This window comes from Typha angustifolia, chromosome 7 (genome assembly GCF_048772165.1).
Source record: "Typha angustifolia cultivar Huaian chromosome 7, ASM4877216v1, whole genome shotgun sequence".
Classification (NCBI taxonomy): Eukaryota; Viridiplantae; Streptophyta; class Magnoliopsida; order Poales; family Typhaceae; genus Typha; species Typha angustifolia.
This window is the reverse complement of record NC_133245.1, coordinates 16496008-16512088: the sequence shown is the minus strand read 5'-3', so window position 1 is coordinate 16512088 and position 16081 is coordinate 16496008. Positions and strand designations below refer to the sequence as shown.

At 41.1% G+C, this 16081-nt stretch overlaps 3 protein-coding genes and 1 long non-coding RNA gene across 5 annotated transcripts; 2 read left to right on the top strand and 2 right to left on the bottom strand.

Annotated features, from left to right (window-relative positions):
- The first annotated feature begins 274 nt into the window (after nucleotides 1–274).
- Nucleotides 275–3010, top strand: LOC140761937 (uncharacterized). 2 transcript variants are annotated; one of them, XM_073099482.1, is made up of 6 exons: nucleotides 275–976; nucleotides 1240–1393; nucleotides 1499–1711; nucleotides 1798–1993; nucleotides 2376–2457; nucleotides 2550–3010. In XM_073099482.1, exons 1-6 carry the CDS (start codon nucleotides 560–562, stop codon nucleotides 2739–2741), a joined length of 1254 nt encoding a protein of 417 aa, XP_072955583.1. In that variant the 5' UTR covers nucleotides 275–559; the 3' UTR covers nucleotides 2742–3010. The 2 variants fall into 2 exon arrangements, with proteins under 2 accessions (XP_072955583.1, XP_072955582.1); XM_073099481.1 differs by having other exon boundaries at nucleotides 1496–1711.
- A 125-nt stretch (nucleotides 3011–3135) lies between these two features.
- On the bottom strand, nucleotides 3136–5028 carry LOC140761938 (GATA transcription factor 4-like). Its single transcript, XM_073099483.1, has 2 exons — nucleotides 4354–5028; nucleotides 3136–4279 (listed from the first exon to the last, which is right to left on the bottom strand). Exons 1-2 carry the CDS (start codon nucleotides 4696–4698, stop codon nucleotides 3650–3652), a joined length of 975 nt encoding a protein of 324 aa, XP_072955584.1. The 5' UTR covers nucleotides 4699–5028; the 3' UTR covers nucleotides 3136–3649.
- Nucleotides 5029–8669: 3641 nt separating this feature from the next.
- Nucleotides 8670–11602, bottom strand: LOC140762876 (uncharacterized). Its single transcript, XR_012104765.1, has 3 exons — nucleotides 9385–11602; nucleotides 9201–9254; nucleotides 8670–8972 (listed from the first exon to the last, which is right to left on the bottom strand). It is a non-coding gene; the product is annotated as an uncharacterized lncRNA (long non-coding RNA).
- A 764-nt stretch (nucleotides 11603–12366) lies between these two features.
- Nucleotides 12367–15158, top strand: LOC140764021 (probable plastid-lipid-associated protein 11, chloroplastic). The gene is made up of 3 exons (XM_073102442.1): nucleotides 12367–12867; nucleotides 12947–13012; nucleotides 14784–15158. Exons 1-3 carry the CDS (start codon nucleotides 12413–12415, stop codon nucleotides 14881–14883), a joined length of 621 nt encoding a protein of 206 aa, XP_072958543.1. The 5' UTR covers nucleotides 12367–12412; the 3' UTR covers nucleotides 14884–15158.
- The last annotated feature ends 923 nt before the right edge of the window (nucleotides 15159–16081 follow it).

Sequence of the window (16081 nt, the reverse complement as noted above, 5' to 3'; positions counted from 1 at the left end):
AAGCTTCAAGTGAAATAATTTTAATTTCAAAAAAAATTTAAGCTTGAGCCATAAACAAACAAATTAATAAGCGATTTTCGATCTAAATTGAGCCAATTTGAAATTTTAAATAAGATGATAAATGTTCTAATTTCATTCATCTTTATTGGGCAGTCAAAGATTAGGCTTTTTATTTTCAAAAAAAAAGTCGTTCTGTTTGTAGTGTCCTCGACTGATGTAGTACTCAGTGAAGTTGGAAAGATTCTTGTATGTCTATATTTCTCTTGGGCCACCTTTTACATGATATACAACAGATACAAGTAGTTGTTGATGTAATCTTCTGATATGATTTATAATCTTGTTCTTATATATATCGTAACAGTTCGATTTCTGAATTCTGATTCCACCATCTCAGCACAGGACGTTGCTCATGCTTTGACCTTTTCCTAAGAGTTCTTGGGCTCCACCTGTTTGATGCTATGCCAAGAAGACACACCTCCCAATCCTCCTTCCTATATGTACCCCACCCGTAACTTTCTCGCTCTCTCTCTCTCTCTCTCTCTCTCTCTCTCTCTCTCTCATGGAAGAAGGAAGAAGGGAGGCAAAAAACAAGAAGATCAAGAAGATGTTAGACTCTCGGAGAAGACACCCCATGGACTATTACTCTTCCTGCAGCAGCAGCAACAAGAAGCGGGTGGACCACCTCGTCCACCACCCTCTCCTTCGCCCGCCTACGCACGCCACCTCCGCAAAAGACGGCGATGAGGACTCAGAGATGCTTGTGATGATGGCGGAAATGGGAGGAGGACGACGGGTGCGCTCCTCCTTCGGGAGCTGCGGTGTTTGGAGCATGGGATCTCTCATGGACCATCGACCAATTACTCCTTCCCCAGTTTGTAGCCCCGTGAGCTCTCTCTCTTGCTCGCCTCCCTCCGGGTTGCGGTACTACTCGCAGGTCTCCACTGCGGATGACTCCAACTTCGCCACACCCGACCAGGTCTCTGTTTGTTGCCATTTCCTTTTGTTTCGATTCTTGTTGGGTACCTGTCCTTTTTCTTCTACTTGTTGGGTTTTGGAAAAAACCCATTTCTCGGTTTCTTGTTTCTTTTGCGTCTCTAATGGCCGCTTTGGTGTTCAATGGGAGAAACCCATGTTAGAGTTCTATCTTTCGGTTACCTGGCTTCTTGGGTTCTTTTTTGTGTTCTATATATTTGTTTCCTGAGAGGATTTATTTCTGAATATTATCTTATGATGTTGCAGAGCTGCGTCGTTTCTAATGATAATGCTAAGGAATCAACATCGCGAGAGGAAGTAGAAGAAGCTGAAGGAAGGGATGCAGCTGCCAAGAAAGAATTCAAAAGAGCTTCACAAGCCACCACTGCTAACAAGCGTTCTCAAATGCAAAAGAGGAGAGGTAGATGGTTGGGGTTTCTTATTGGTCTTTGCATCATATATATATATATATATATATATATATAGATTCCTCTATTCTTCTTTTCTGCTGAAATCATAGTAGCAGGAGGAGTCTATTCTAACCAAGCCTGCACTCCAAATGCCAATCACACGGCCACATCGGCTAACCCACGGCGCTTCTCGCGTGACCCTGTTGACTCCTCGGAGGTCATCAACCACGACGATGGCCGGAGATTGCCGATTGTCAGCGAAGAACAAGATGAAAGGGTGCATACCAAGAATTGGCACGCTGCTACCATGTCTCCTCGCTTGTCCTCAGGTAATCCCGTAGTCTTAAGCATTCTAACATTAGTATGATTTGAATTACGTCAATAAGGCCGTGAGTAATTAGAACTTGTATTTCAGATGGTGACTATTACCTGGGAGGCAGTGGTAGCGCCAGTGTTAATGATAACTCGGGAGATGATACTAGTGCAGTCACCGATCGGCTCCGTCCATCATCGGCCAGGTTCCACAGCTTTGTGTCCCAAGAAAGGAGGAGTGAAATGGAGGCCAAGCTAATTGCATGGAAGGAAGCACAAATGTTGAACCACATAAACAAGTACGTAGCCTTTTCTCTTCTTTCTATTTTTCTTTTTCTGGCTTCATTCCTTCACCTATTTGTCATGATCTGTTAACATGGAAAGAAGCAGGAATTAATCAATAAGCAAGGTAGGTTGTGATCAGATCTAATTTAACTTTTCAATAGGAATGAGTAGGATAGGTTTGTGGTGATTAATTTACTGACAAGGGCTGAAGAATTTATAGAAATGTTAATCTACTTTACATCTAGTTACTGTCTTTGTCACTGACATGAACAGACATTCGAAATCTATTAAACCATCAGGAATTGTTATTGAATCATAGAACAAAATCTCGTACCATAGGAAACTACACCTGCTTTTTGCAGCACTAATGTCTTGCTGGATTATCCAAATGCTCAGGCTAAGGAAGCAAGAGGTAGCCATTGAGGAGTGGGAGAGGAAACAGATTGGAAAGGCCAAGCAGAGCATGAAATTAATTGAGGTCTGTTGGTATTGTCTAGTAGCTGGAAAATAGGATGTGTAGTTTGGTATAATAGCCCTTGAATTACTTTGTTCTTCTTCTAATTTGAGCAGACGAAGTTGGAGAAGGAGCGGACAAAGGCGATGAACAAGATGCAGAGGAAGATATTGATCACGCAGAAGAAGGCCGAGAAAAAGAAGCTCAAGGAACATGCAGCTGCCACCCAAAAGATATCCAAGGTCATTGCTGCATTTGAGAAAATCTCCAGAACTGGAAAGCTCCCATGGAAGCTGGTTTTAGTCTGATCTTTTCACTCGCTTCTCGCATCGGTGAAAGCTTATATCAAAGACAGACGGCTAGAGAAGTTTTTGGTTTTGATGGATAGTGTTCAACCTCAGTTGTGTTGTGTTTTAGTTTGCTGTTTGTAAATTGATGAAAAATTAATAGCACATAAGATATGAGATTCCATGGCTCGACTCGTCCATGCAACAGCATTAAAGAGAAGAGAAATTCCTGAAGCATATTATTAGTCTTCACTTTTATTTCCAAACCCTTTAGAAGACTTTCCAACTCTTTCTTAATTTTGCTTTGTTCAGAGAGCTGATGTCAAGTTGCTATGCTCTTGGTTCGGCCTAGTTTAGGAGGCCCAAATCTAGCAAAGATTTGGAGAGGAACAAGCCCAAGAATGAGTCGTATTAATATATATATATATATATATATATATTCTGAATCAAAACCTTATAAAGAAGTTAAACCTCCTCCACTCTCAACGATTCCTTTCTAGTAACACTGCATCCTATCACGTGCTGGGAACTTTTCTGTCCACTTTTGTCTCGCTACAAACATCGAGTCCTCATTCATTTGGTCAATCATCTCTCCGGGACCAAATCCACTTTTTACTTCACCAAATCCGCTTCTTCCTTCACTAGTTTTTATTTCACCTATTGCAAAATTAAAAAAACGAAAGAAGAAAGAAAGAAAAAAAGAGAAAAGGAGATAATCGTAAGAAGGAAGTGGATCGTGGGAAATTTTCCAATAGTCCAGTTCTTGAAGGCGCTCCCCATCGACAGGAATCCACGAATTCCCGATTTATACCAACAGAGAATGTAGCAACCTAATTGGGAATTTCAGAAGAGACAAAAGACCAAAGAAGGAAAGAAATATAAATAAGGGAAAGAGAAATCCCAAGGCTAGAAGGAGAGCAAGTGTGACGTCAGCATACGCCGTAGTCATGGAAGAGGAGCTCGCCGGAGGCTGCGGCGGCGGAGGGGCCGTCGCGGTGCCGGACGAGGAGCATCTCCTTCTGGCGGCGGAGCTCCATGACCTTGCGGTGGGAATTGGAGTGCTGCGTGAGGACGAACGTGGGGCTCGCCGCCGGCCGGTACTCCGGCACCAGCCGGCCGGACTTATACCGCACGCCGCAGGCGTTGCAGAGCGTCTTCGGCCCGAGCGGCCCCGTCCGCCACTGCGGGGTTTTCTCCGACGCGCAATGCGTGCACCGCCGCACCCCTCCCTCCCTCCCCATCTCCCCTCCTCCCTTCTTCTTCCCCCCATTATTGTTACAATTCCCATCCTTCGACTTAAATGACGGCATCTCCGTTGAGGATGAGGAGGACGATGAAGGAGACAAATTCGCCGCCGCCGCCGCCGCCGCCGCCGGCGGCACTAAGGATGACCATGTGGACCTCAACCGCTTGCTTCTCGCCCCGCGAGCGGTGACCAAGCTGGGGATGTTACCGGAAGGGGCGACCGGGTTAGCCGCGGAGGACGACGGGTATGGCATGTCGGAGAAGGAGTCGTCGACGAAGTTCGACAGCCATTCCAACTCGGCCGCTTCCTCGCTCTACAATAAACAATTAATTCATAGATGAGAAATTATAACTTCTTGTGAGGTCATGTAGAATTTTGCTTACTTACTGGAATATAGAGGTCGTCCGGGAAGGAGGAATATATGGTGTGATCTCCCGAGAACGGCCTGCTCGTAATTGCTTTCGACGTCAGCTCGGTGGTAGCCGAGGCGATGAAATAGTTGTCCCCATCGGCGGCAACGGCCCCGGCCCCGGAGAAGAGGTCGTGGTTGGAGAAATCGAGCAAGTCATCGACTCGGAGTGCATCAGTAGATTGTAGCCCATAGAGGTGAGCAGGAGAGGAATTAATAGTTGTAGCAGTAGTAGTAGTAGTCATCACAGGAGTAGTGACTACATTTGAAGCATTGGAGAAGAAGTCTCCCATTCCCATTCCCATTCCCCACTCGGAAGCCATTGTTTAGTTTCTCACTCAGTGGGTATGGTAGGAGGTAGGGAGTAGTCGGTGGAAGTAAGGGGGAGGAGGAAGAGAAATAGTGGGGTTGGGGTTTAAATTCATTCACTCATGAAGCACTCATTTGGTGTTTGATACAAAAAATAATACAGCTCGAAAGTTACGACCCCAATAATAATAGCCACTGATCATAATGGATTATTATGAAGCTGCTGCAACCCATCACACATGCAGCACCATCGTGCCCCATGCACTGCCTCCATCCCCAATCTCCTCTCCTTGCCTTTTGTAAGACTCTCTCTCTCTCTTTCTCTCTCCTATCTTTGAATTTTTATCCCTTGCATGTGATCACTGTGAGATTAGTACTTATTTACGTTCTCCTCCCCCTTTAAAGAAATTGACACCGAGGAGCTCGGTGAGACGGTGACTCTAGCACATGCTTGATGACATGATGTGATAGATGGTAACTAACATATGAATCCACTTGCCCTTTAATTCTTTATGCTGCATGTGATACATAGACTCCAAGTTTCCAATTGGATGTACTCAAATCTCTCAGGAGATCAACTGGTAGGCATTGGAGTACTGGGGGTACTAGTGTAAATGATTGAAATGTAGGGTGTTGATATCAATTTACTGCCCTTGTTCAGACTTTTTTAATTTTTTTTATTATCTTCTTCTTCTTCTTCTTCTTCTTCTTTTTTCTGCAAGAGAATCAAAACTCCTGCAGCGATTAGAACAACTGGCGTGGAATTGCACTTATTCGACTGCAATTTTTCCGTGCATGGACAACAGCTGTTCCTTGGCAATTTGTCGCACAGCTTACAGCTCTTTATCCACTGGCAAACCAACAGTACCGGTGTAGAAACGTGGCACTACTCTTCAGCGAGTGACACGTGTAAGAGGCTGCTGCTTGCTGTTCCGGACTGTAGAGCCGACGCAGGCGGTAGTTGTTACTCATGGTAAAAGGAGTTGAGGTGAAGACACGTGGAGTGTCGGGGTACATGGGGACCACTGCCACACCTCACTCCCCTCTCTCTCTCTCTCACCGTTTACTTTCTCCTTTCTCGCATCCCGAGGCGGCTTCTTGCTTCCATCCCTGCCGCTTTACCTCTCTTTCTGCACCCAGCCAACCATGAGTTAGTTAGAGTTACAGAGTAAACGCTAGTATCAAAAATAAAAGAAAAGGAAAAAAATATATCAAATAATTAATTGCCATCGCCTTAATAGTTAATATGCCGGTGCGCATTTTTACTTCAAGGATGTCCACATCAAAATAAGTATTCTACATGTAAATACAAATACTAAAATTTAGAAGGGCGTATGTGTCAAATGAGTGTGAAGTAGAGCATGGAGGCAATTAAGTAGAGCTTGCTGGGCTCCACCCACTGCCATGCAGCTCAGAAGGCTGCTCCCCAGGTCCCAGCCTCCGGTCTGCGACGGCGACGGTTAACAGTACCTCCTCCAACTCCAACCATCCATCCGCTGTTGTCGCTGGAAGACGCTCACCCCGAATGATCCCCCCCCCCCCCCCCCACACAGCACACGGGCGACCGCAGCGGCTCACCGTCGCACATGCATACGGCACGTGAGAGTACGGCCGTGTCCGACGTGGTCCTCCACCCCCGCGTCGTTGACGAAACCGCGGCCGCCAGCTTAGCGTGGGACCCTCCCACCCCGCCTCTGCACGGCCTTTTGGACCGGTCTTACCCCCTTTTAATATATATAATATATAATATAATTTTGTATTCGATATGCTCGCGAATTTTAAAGCAACAGCGGCCAATCATCCCATGGTTATGCATGTACATGAAAAACGCGATCACATGTAGTGAAAATCTTAAAAATGTGCAAACCACGTGTATCGGCTTAGTAATAGTTTTAGGCTAATTAATCGGAATAACTATTCGCTATTCTTCTCTCTTATTGGCGCGTCGGTGTGCGACCGGAAGCATCAGTCCGCTCCTATACCGGAAGAGGACACGAGACCTCTCTCTCTCTCATACTCTCTCTCATACTCAATCTATTCATCTCGTGTCCAAAGGCATCCAATCACGTGAGCGAGCCCGATAGGAAATTAGGAGGAGTCGTCCAACCTAGCTGGGCCCGGGATTTGCCTCGGCACGTGCTCGCTCGTGCACATGTTCTCCCATGCACGTGACTCGACCCAATCCTCTCCCAATCTAGTCTTCTAACATTTAATAATTAACCAAACAAAGAGAAAGTTTGTCTCAACGCTTGAGAATCTATTTAATTAGGGTCTTTATATGCACTCCACTTCCTCTCTTTTTTTTTCTCAATAATTAGGTTTTGAGATAACTTATAAGCGCGGTTTACCAGGCGGGCGTCGGTTAGAACCTTCATAGACTTTTCGGGATCCGGTCTTTTCCTCCTTCCCACCACTCGCTCTGACGCGATGCCCCGCAACCACGTGGTAGTAGCTTTCATGCTCCGCCAGCTGGACAGCCACGTGTCGGTTGGTATATCCCTCCTCCCCCCTCCCCCCTCCCCCTGACGGTACGGACAAGCAAGCACGTGGTTCGTGTCAGGTGAGTCGGCCGCGGGGGTCCTCCTTTCTTAACCCTCCTTTATTTTATTTATATATATTTATATAAACTTAATTGAATTCGGCCAAAAAATCTATGGAAAATTATCGTGTATATAACTCTTTCATTATTTACCCATGCATGTGACCACGTGGACCTGATTGTGATGGCCCACTTGGCGTGCTGACGGAGATTTGGATGAATGCACTGTCCCTGCTAAGCAGCTTTCATGTGTGAGGGATAGACTCTCTAAAATACTATCTCAATTCTCGACTATATACCACCATGCATGACATCTATCTAGTTACTAGTCTGCTTTGCTTCTCGATCTCTAATTTATATTTCATAATACTGTATATGATATATTCGCATTATATATATATATATATATATGTGTGTGTGTGTGTGTGTGTGTTTGTTTGAGACAGTAGCTGCAAATATGGTCGTTTGCTTTTGGACTTCAGGTATATGTTGGTCTAACAAACAGGGTAGGCAAGAACAATAGGACCACTTTAGTTATTGGATTGCTGGAATGATTAGGTGGTCCATGTAAAAGGGCTCAACTACAAGGGCAGGAGAAAGAAACCAAATATATTGGTGCGTATCTTAATGCTTAAACTTTATTGTCAGCCAAGTTGGATAATAAATCTAACTGAGTTAAAAGTGACTCCTCTCCTCATAAAGACATGCATCAAATTTATTGAATGGCATGCACCTGGACGGGTTGGTTTGGGTTACAAGTTAGATCTATGCTTTATTTACAAGCCCCTTGTACACTTCCCTGTACGTTTGATAGTTTCTTGCCAAAGCCAACATAAACAACTCTTTTATCTATATTTCTACGCATTAATACTCGATCGATTACCATCGCCTCTCTCTTTTATATTGAATCCTTGCAGTTTATCTTTTGCTCATCTCTCAAGTTAGCTCACGCACGTACAAACTCGATTGCTTCCCATGTCAAAGTCAAATTCAAACTTTGGAATTGAATCGAGAAGTTAGAGGAAAAGGGAAACGCCGCCCAGTGCCTCGTCCAATAGCGTTGACATCCATCCATTGCCTTGGTCGTGGAGTGATCCTTTTCTAGTTTAATTGCGTGAGTAAACTACAAACCACGCCAATTGGTTGGTAAATTAATTTAGAGAGAGCATCGATATGAGTAAAATAAATGAAGGAAAAAAAATATGGTTACTAACTATTGAGTTGGGTGCCATCCTTAGATTAAGCACCAGTTACAGAACTATTGAATCAGGTTCACATGCTAAAAGATTGTGAAAAGAATTGTACAACAATGTTTATGATATGAGAGACATATGTGTACATGCTTCAACAAAACCAGTGGAGCTACTTGCAAACCTAAAAACAGGTAGAAAAGCTTACAAAAGTAGGTTCTGCAATAATTGATAATCTTGATTTCAACCTTAAGAAAAAAATGCAATTGGGCATTCAAGCTTAAAAATATTATGCCAGGAACTTGAAAAAAAAAAGCATCAAATTTGATTCAGTGAAGCATTACATTTTTTTTTTCTTTTGCGTTTCGCTAGTGTACATCGATTAATCCTGAATAAATAAATAGATATTCGAATCCTGCTTTATTGAATGTTTCAAATAACGAGAGAAAATTATTCTAATTTCTGTGTTCTACAAAAGATGATTTGCGGCCGACAGCAAGTAAATGACAGTAGCATGTTCTGCGGCATCACCGTCACCTTCGGATAGATAACCCCATCTCTGAATAGAATGGAGATAAGCATTTGCATTAGAAAAAGAAAAGATAAGCAGACAAAAAGCCAGCTCTAGTGTGTAAAATTTAAAAACTTCAGAATTAAAGTCAACCGTCAAATAAGAAGGGGGAATCGTTTTGCATGGTTTGATGTTTGCAAGAAAACAAATGATACGAAAGAAACATTTTGGAGAGGGCATTACAAAGCACTACACATTTGACAAACATGAACCCACCTCTAGAAACAGCAAAAGGGTGAAGCAAAATGTTTCACGTACCATCATTTTCATCTGGGAAAAGGAGAATCTTGTTATATTCTAATTATATCATGTGATGACTGCCAAAATGTGCAAAAAAATTCATAGTATAATTTGACTAATTGAAATCAAAGTTCATTTTTATTCTAGATCTACATCACACCTCAACAGAAAAATCACAATCTTTCTGCAGAAGCATTAGACAGAAATATAAGTAGCTTGAACTTTATCTTCATCTGTATCCTGTAATGAGCTAGATGTTAACCTCATCTCAAGCACTAGGAATAGCAAAGATAATAATGCCATTTATCTTTCTGAACACAAAATATAACTATATCGTTCTATCCACTAAAATTCTATATATGAATCCCACAAGGAATCTCAAGACAATTGATGCATTATAAATGTCACATCTATATGGTTCAGCAGATATTGTAATAATGAAGTATATCTGCCATCAGTCTCTGAAGTTGCACAGCGGAAATCCTAGCTCTGCCCATCAGTATAAAGAATCTTGATTATGTTTGTTTTATATGTCCTCCTTTTGTCCTTTAACAGGAAGAATTATGATGTTAACTAACCTATCATTCTCTTTAGCAGCAAAATCCAAAGAATGTAGAGCTAGAGAAGCTAGTGCCACAGTGAACTAAATTCTCAACAACATAAATGCATCAATATATTTCAATAAACATGTGGATAGACAGAAATTTAAACTACGGAAGAGACTACTCAAACATCATTTCAAATTTTAGTTAGGATAAAGTCATGCATAAGTGAATGACAAAGTGCAAATATAACCATATTAAAAGAAAGAACAATAATTTGTTGTTTATGTTGTAACAGATGGTATATTTCAATAAACATCTTGTTTTACATAAACCAATTACAGATTCAGTTATATGTAGCCAAGTCAAGGTTGAGTCTCAATGTAATAAATCAATCTACAAGGACTCAAATTTGAGGAATTGGAGATAAACTCGCAACAAGCAAGCGCCATATTATTTCTTTCCAGCACTAGCAAATGTATGTGCCTACAGGAACCAAATACTTTAATTGGAATTCATATATCAATGAAATTGCTTGAATCGGTGAGATTGTGATATACTCCATGGAATAATGTTTTAGCCGACGCCGACCAGCCTTTTGACTAGTTTTGGATCAGCTATGGCTGGATCGAGCCAAAACTTACTAATGCTAATAGCTCCGAAACCCAAAATAAACTTTCCTCTCTCTTCTATATCTCTTCCTTTTTGATCCAGTGATGGCAAGCTCCGACAAGTAGATCTCCATTGAGGTAAGGTCTTAATCTCTCTCTCCCTCTCATCCTCCTACAAATCTCCCTTTCTGCTCACTGCTGCAGCCCTATCTTTACTGCTACAGTAGTCAAGAGAGAGGGCTATTGGAGAGAGGGATAGGTGATTTTTCTACATTTTATAACATTTAGAATTTTATATAATTAAATTTTTGCTAATAGTCTGATGTCAAAACGACCGATATGACTGATACTTGTCGTTTTTCCAGACAATCAATTCTGAATATGACACTTAGAAACTTGATATACTTTATCTCTCACAAAAACATACAAATTAAAACAATGGATTTCAAACTCATTCACTTCACACCTTTTCCTCTTCTAACTTTCGCTAGAGAATCAACTTAATGAAACCTTTGTGAAACAAATAAAAGAATGGTAGAGATCATTTCACATTTTAACCATACTGAGAAATTATAAAACTAAAAAAGAAACAAAAAGAACATATAGTTAGACAAGGTCACCTAGCATGTATTTATCCACATCCAACTATTAAGGGTATCCATGTGACCATAACACTCTTTAGGGTTGATTTCATTTAAATTTCTTTTAATTCCTTCAGGTGCTATATGCTTTATTTATCTATTCAATGGTATGGGTCAATCTATTTGAAAGCATCGATATTGAGTAAATACTAAGTAGAAAATGACAATCTAAACTACATGATCCATATGCAACTGCAAAGAAGTTGGTTCGAGGAAAGAGGAACTCAATTTCTAAACAATCATGATTCCAGGTCAATAGTCAGCCTCATACATAAATTAACTAAAAGATCATTGGCAGTCTTAAGGATACACCACTATGAACCTCAATCTCTGGATGAACTAAATTAAAATTTCAAACCAGAGTTCCAAAAGAAAAAACCTACCTAAATAGAACCCAAAAGCCTAAAAGCTAAGATTTTGAAAGAACCAGGAATCCACCCAGGCAACCATTATGCAAAACTTATCAAAGATCAATATGCCTACTGACATTTATCAACCAAAATTTATTTTCCAAAATACTTTTTTCTCTTCTCAAAGAAGAAAAACATATCCAAGACAGAAACCAAAGAGATAGGAGCAAAGCTACTCACAGATCACTTGAAATAACAACAACATCGTTAAAGTCCGGGATAGGTGCGACAGAGGATACCCTGAGAGAGCGCCCGACAGCTCCGCGACGCCGAGCTCAGCCTTGACGTCAGCCGCGCCTCCGCCACCGCGCTATGTAACGGAAAAAGGGATCCGCCGCCCAAGCAACCGAGCTCCACCGGCATTCTTAGTCAAGATAACAATTTGAAGAGAAAAGAGTTAGGGCAAGACAGTAAAGGAGGGATCTTGGAGATTGTTACTAAGATAAGAACAAACCTTGAGATTGATGCGAAGCTGCGATTGCGAGAAGGGTTTGCAGCGGCTGCGGAGGTGGACGAGGCGGGGAAGGAGAAGGATCGAGCGGTCGTTTTGGATTTGGAAACGAAAGCGCGAGAGATGCGGCCTATGGATCTAATGCAGGTAGAAGCCATAGGAAGAGATGAGAGGAAAGATTGGGGTTAGGGTTTATGACCACGGAGATGAAATTTGCAGGGGAGGGTATATAGCTACCGGGTTTAGGGTTTATCGAACCAAATGTTGCGGACGAAAAAGGAAATATCCGCATAGGCATTTGGCTTATTTATATGCAAACGATCTAGAGGGAAATTTACATTTCACGTCCTGAGGTTTTACTAATTATACTATACACTATACATTTTCAGTATTTATACTTCGATCCCTGGAATTTATTCTCAAAAACACTCTCACCGTCGGATCTAAAGTATCCAATGAGGACCGTTAAGTTCGTTAGCCGCACAAATCCCCTAAACCCACCCAAATCACCACCTCAAAAAAACGTTGCGCCAATGGCGGCATCATCCCTTTCCCTCGTCTTCCCCTCCCGCCTCAACTTCCTCACTACCGCCGCCTTCCGCCCCCTCCGGTCGATCCGATCTACCCGAGCCAAATCCGATCTCCTCCGCCTCGTCTCCGACCAAGACCGCGGCCTCAGAACCCAAGTAGACCCCGCGAAGCGCGCTGAGATCATCGACGCCATCGACGCCCTTGCGACCATCGGAAGTGGCTCGATCACCACCGACGGATTACTGTCCGCCACATGGAGGATGCTCTGGACCACCGAGAAGGAGCAGCTCTTCATCATCAAGAACGCGAATCTTTTCGGGACCGAGGCCGGTGACGTCCTCCAGGTGATCGATGTGGAGAGGGGGACGCTGAACAATGTGATCACTTTCCCGCCGTCGGGGGTGTTCTTCGTTCGGTCGTCGATCGAGGTGGCGCCGCCGCAGAGAGTTAATTTTAGGTTTGTGTTTTGGATCTTTTTCGAACAATTTTGCTAATTTGTTGGTTAATTTGGTTTTCTTGGATCATTGAATGGACAGATTTACTAGCGCAGTGTTGAGAGGAAGCAGTTGGGAAATTCCATTGCCGCCTTTTGGTCAGGGATGGTGAGTTAATCTTAAATTGTTCTTTTATTTTGGAATTTTTTCTTCTTTCGATGTTCATTTGTTTAATCTTAAGTCAATAATGTCAATAACTAGTCTTTTTTCTAGTTTCTCATCCAAATTTTGTCATGTCTTTTTCATTTGAATCATCCTAATACAAATAGCATCAGAGCTAAGTTTCACTGGGGCCATATATCGAACAGCAAACAAAGCATCCTGAATAGTCCATTATCATCCAATATATGTGATCGAATTCGAAGAAAATAACGATCACAGCTCTTCCTAGCTATGATGTGATCCATAAAAGTTAAATGTAAAGATCTCCTTTACAAGCAAAGTTTTAGAACCTCCTTGTAAATGCAGGCCTATCAACATGGCAATCCCCTTGAGTGGCTACTAACACATGAAATCATTCTGTGGTCATGAATTACTTTAAAAAAATTCATTCGTTAGTCTTTGTTCATTTTTCCTATTCATCATTAATGGCACCTTCCTTTGCCTGCAACGTCTAGTTACATGATCATCTCTTGAATTTTTCCTATTCGCCATTCCTTTGTTTGGGCCAGTTTCATTTGTTGAGTAATTGAGTCGTTCTGATTGCAATGCTAATTTCTAGGATTTCAAATTTCTTCTATCATGTCTATCATATTTTTTTTGAAGGTACACTTGTTCTCACTTGAAGAGGTCTTCAAATATGTCATTTTTAAAAATTATTCAACAATCATATAGCCATCTAATGGAGAAGAAAAAAAGAAAAAGGATCCTTTGGCAGGCAAATGCTGACTGTAGCAAATGACAATTTGCTAACTTTTCCCGATGAGCAGATGACTGAACATTATGGTTTTAAAAGATGGGTGGGTACTGAGAACGTACTCCGCTGTACATGAGGACTAGGAATAGATGTTGATAGTCCTTATCTTGCAACAATGATCACAAACTATTTTGTGCAATGAAGATGAGAAACTATCTCTATTATCTAGACACCAACGGCTCTCATGTTGCTGCTATAGTGATCCTAGCAATAGTTGTTTATGTTATTCCATGGGCTTAACATATAATAGGTTCAAATTCTGGATCAGTTGGCCGTGTCCAGCTTAACAATACTTGTTCATGTTATTCCATTTAAGCTAGGTAGATATCTCACTCCCATTACTAACTCTGATTTTCATTTATTTTTATTTTTCGGATATTTTTTTTGATAAATAATATTTTAAAGAAAAAAGATGAAAATTTGATAAATAATATTTTTGCGGAGGATTCCACATTTATCCTTCTTTCCTCCCCCCCCCATTTTTTTTTTCAAAACTTTTTTCTTCTCTCTTTTGTGGTGGATTCCACTTTTCCTTTGTTCCTCACAATTTATGTTGATTAAATAAATTTTTTTTTCATAGTTTGGTGAGTTATCTACTATTTTCTCCATATATCTAGTTATACCAATATCAAAATGATACTTAGAGGCAGATAAAGATATCCACAGAGGCACTATTTTTTCTCTTTAAGAGTGGATAGAGATACCTCCTTATCTTTTTCTATATCGGTGTATTTCTTGTCCCTAAGCCACATCCCTCTCTAGTTGTCTATACAATCGAGAGCAGTCTTCTCATTAAGTCATTGCATTTGTCTTGTTCCATGATTACTTAAAATGTTAGTTGCCGTTGTTTTATGATGAATGTTCTATACTTTATTAAATATTTGTGATTTTTCTGCTCTAAAATATGACTGCTTTGGACGATCAAATTCATTATGATATGAATCATATATCTTGGATGGGTAGGTTTGAATCTGTTTACCTAGATGAAGATATTCGGGTGGCAAAGGATATACGAGGGGATTATTTGGTTGTTGATCGTGCTCCTTATAGTTGGAAGGAGTGAGCACTACATATCGAACTCAGCATTCTAATGCTGAAGCCATTTATTGTGGGCAAATAGATTTATCGGCCTCAGCATCTTCTCATTCTGGCAAAGCATCATATTTTAAGGTGTCCTGTTGGCTATAAAGCTTCCTACGAGGGAAAGTCTCGCTTGGCGTTTACATGGTTCCTGGTCCTCTTCCCACTTTTCATTGTAACTACTTGTGCTTCTCCAGATATATGGTCTTGTAAGTTCACATTATACACTTGTTTATTTAAGAGAAATACCTACTACAACTAGTGTTCTTTGTCAACTGACATATGCTTGAAACAACATCGCACCTACTCCATCACGTACCAGCCAGCATTATATATCTTTTTTAAGTCAAATTCAATTTTGCTTCTCGTATGATGTAAACACTATTCTAATATTTCAGGTGTTAGCTTAGTTGTATGTCTCTTGACCTAGATCTATACTTTTGTTTCTTAAAAATAGATGCAACAGACGACTGCATATCATTTTTGAGTCGTCAATTCCATTCAGGCTTTTCTTTTTCTCATTTGATGTTCATCTGTCCATTGTCTTTTTATCTTGAATATTACTCTTTCCTGTTATCTTTGTATGCATATTACTCACCTTTCGATACATGAACATGTAGAGTATTGAGGAAAAAGCACTAGCTCTACCAATATAATAATATATGGAGAGTAAAGAAGAAAAGGCACTAGATAGTTGTGCTTGAATTTCGTGTAATTAATAGGCCCTCTCGACTCCATAATTGCTTGCCCATTAAGTGTTAGTTATGAAGCTTTTCATCGAAAGCAGAGAATGCTATCCTAACTACATGATTAATCCAAGTACTTGCCTTTTGTTTAGTCCGAAGCCATTTCTCCTGTAAGCTTGATAAAATTTTACATGATACCACTTGATCACTATCTTAATTTATTGTTGATCATTATTCGAAAGTACGACATTATTGGTCATACTTAAAGAGCAGTATTAGCCTTGTACCCTGATGTTGTGTGGAAGTTTTTCTTCTGCGACCTTTCTTGGATTTATTTTATCTGTACTCCTGTAATACCCATTAATGCTCATCACTGGTCATGTACTCCATCTGCCCAAGCTACCTTGGACCCTTGTGTTTGTCACACTCCTCGGATCCATTCTTCTTACTATTTCAGCCCAGAAATTTGCATGCTGGAAACTTTGTTCGGTCCCA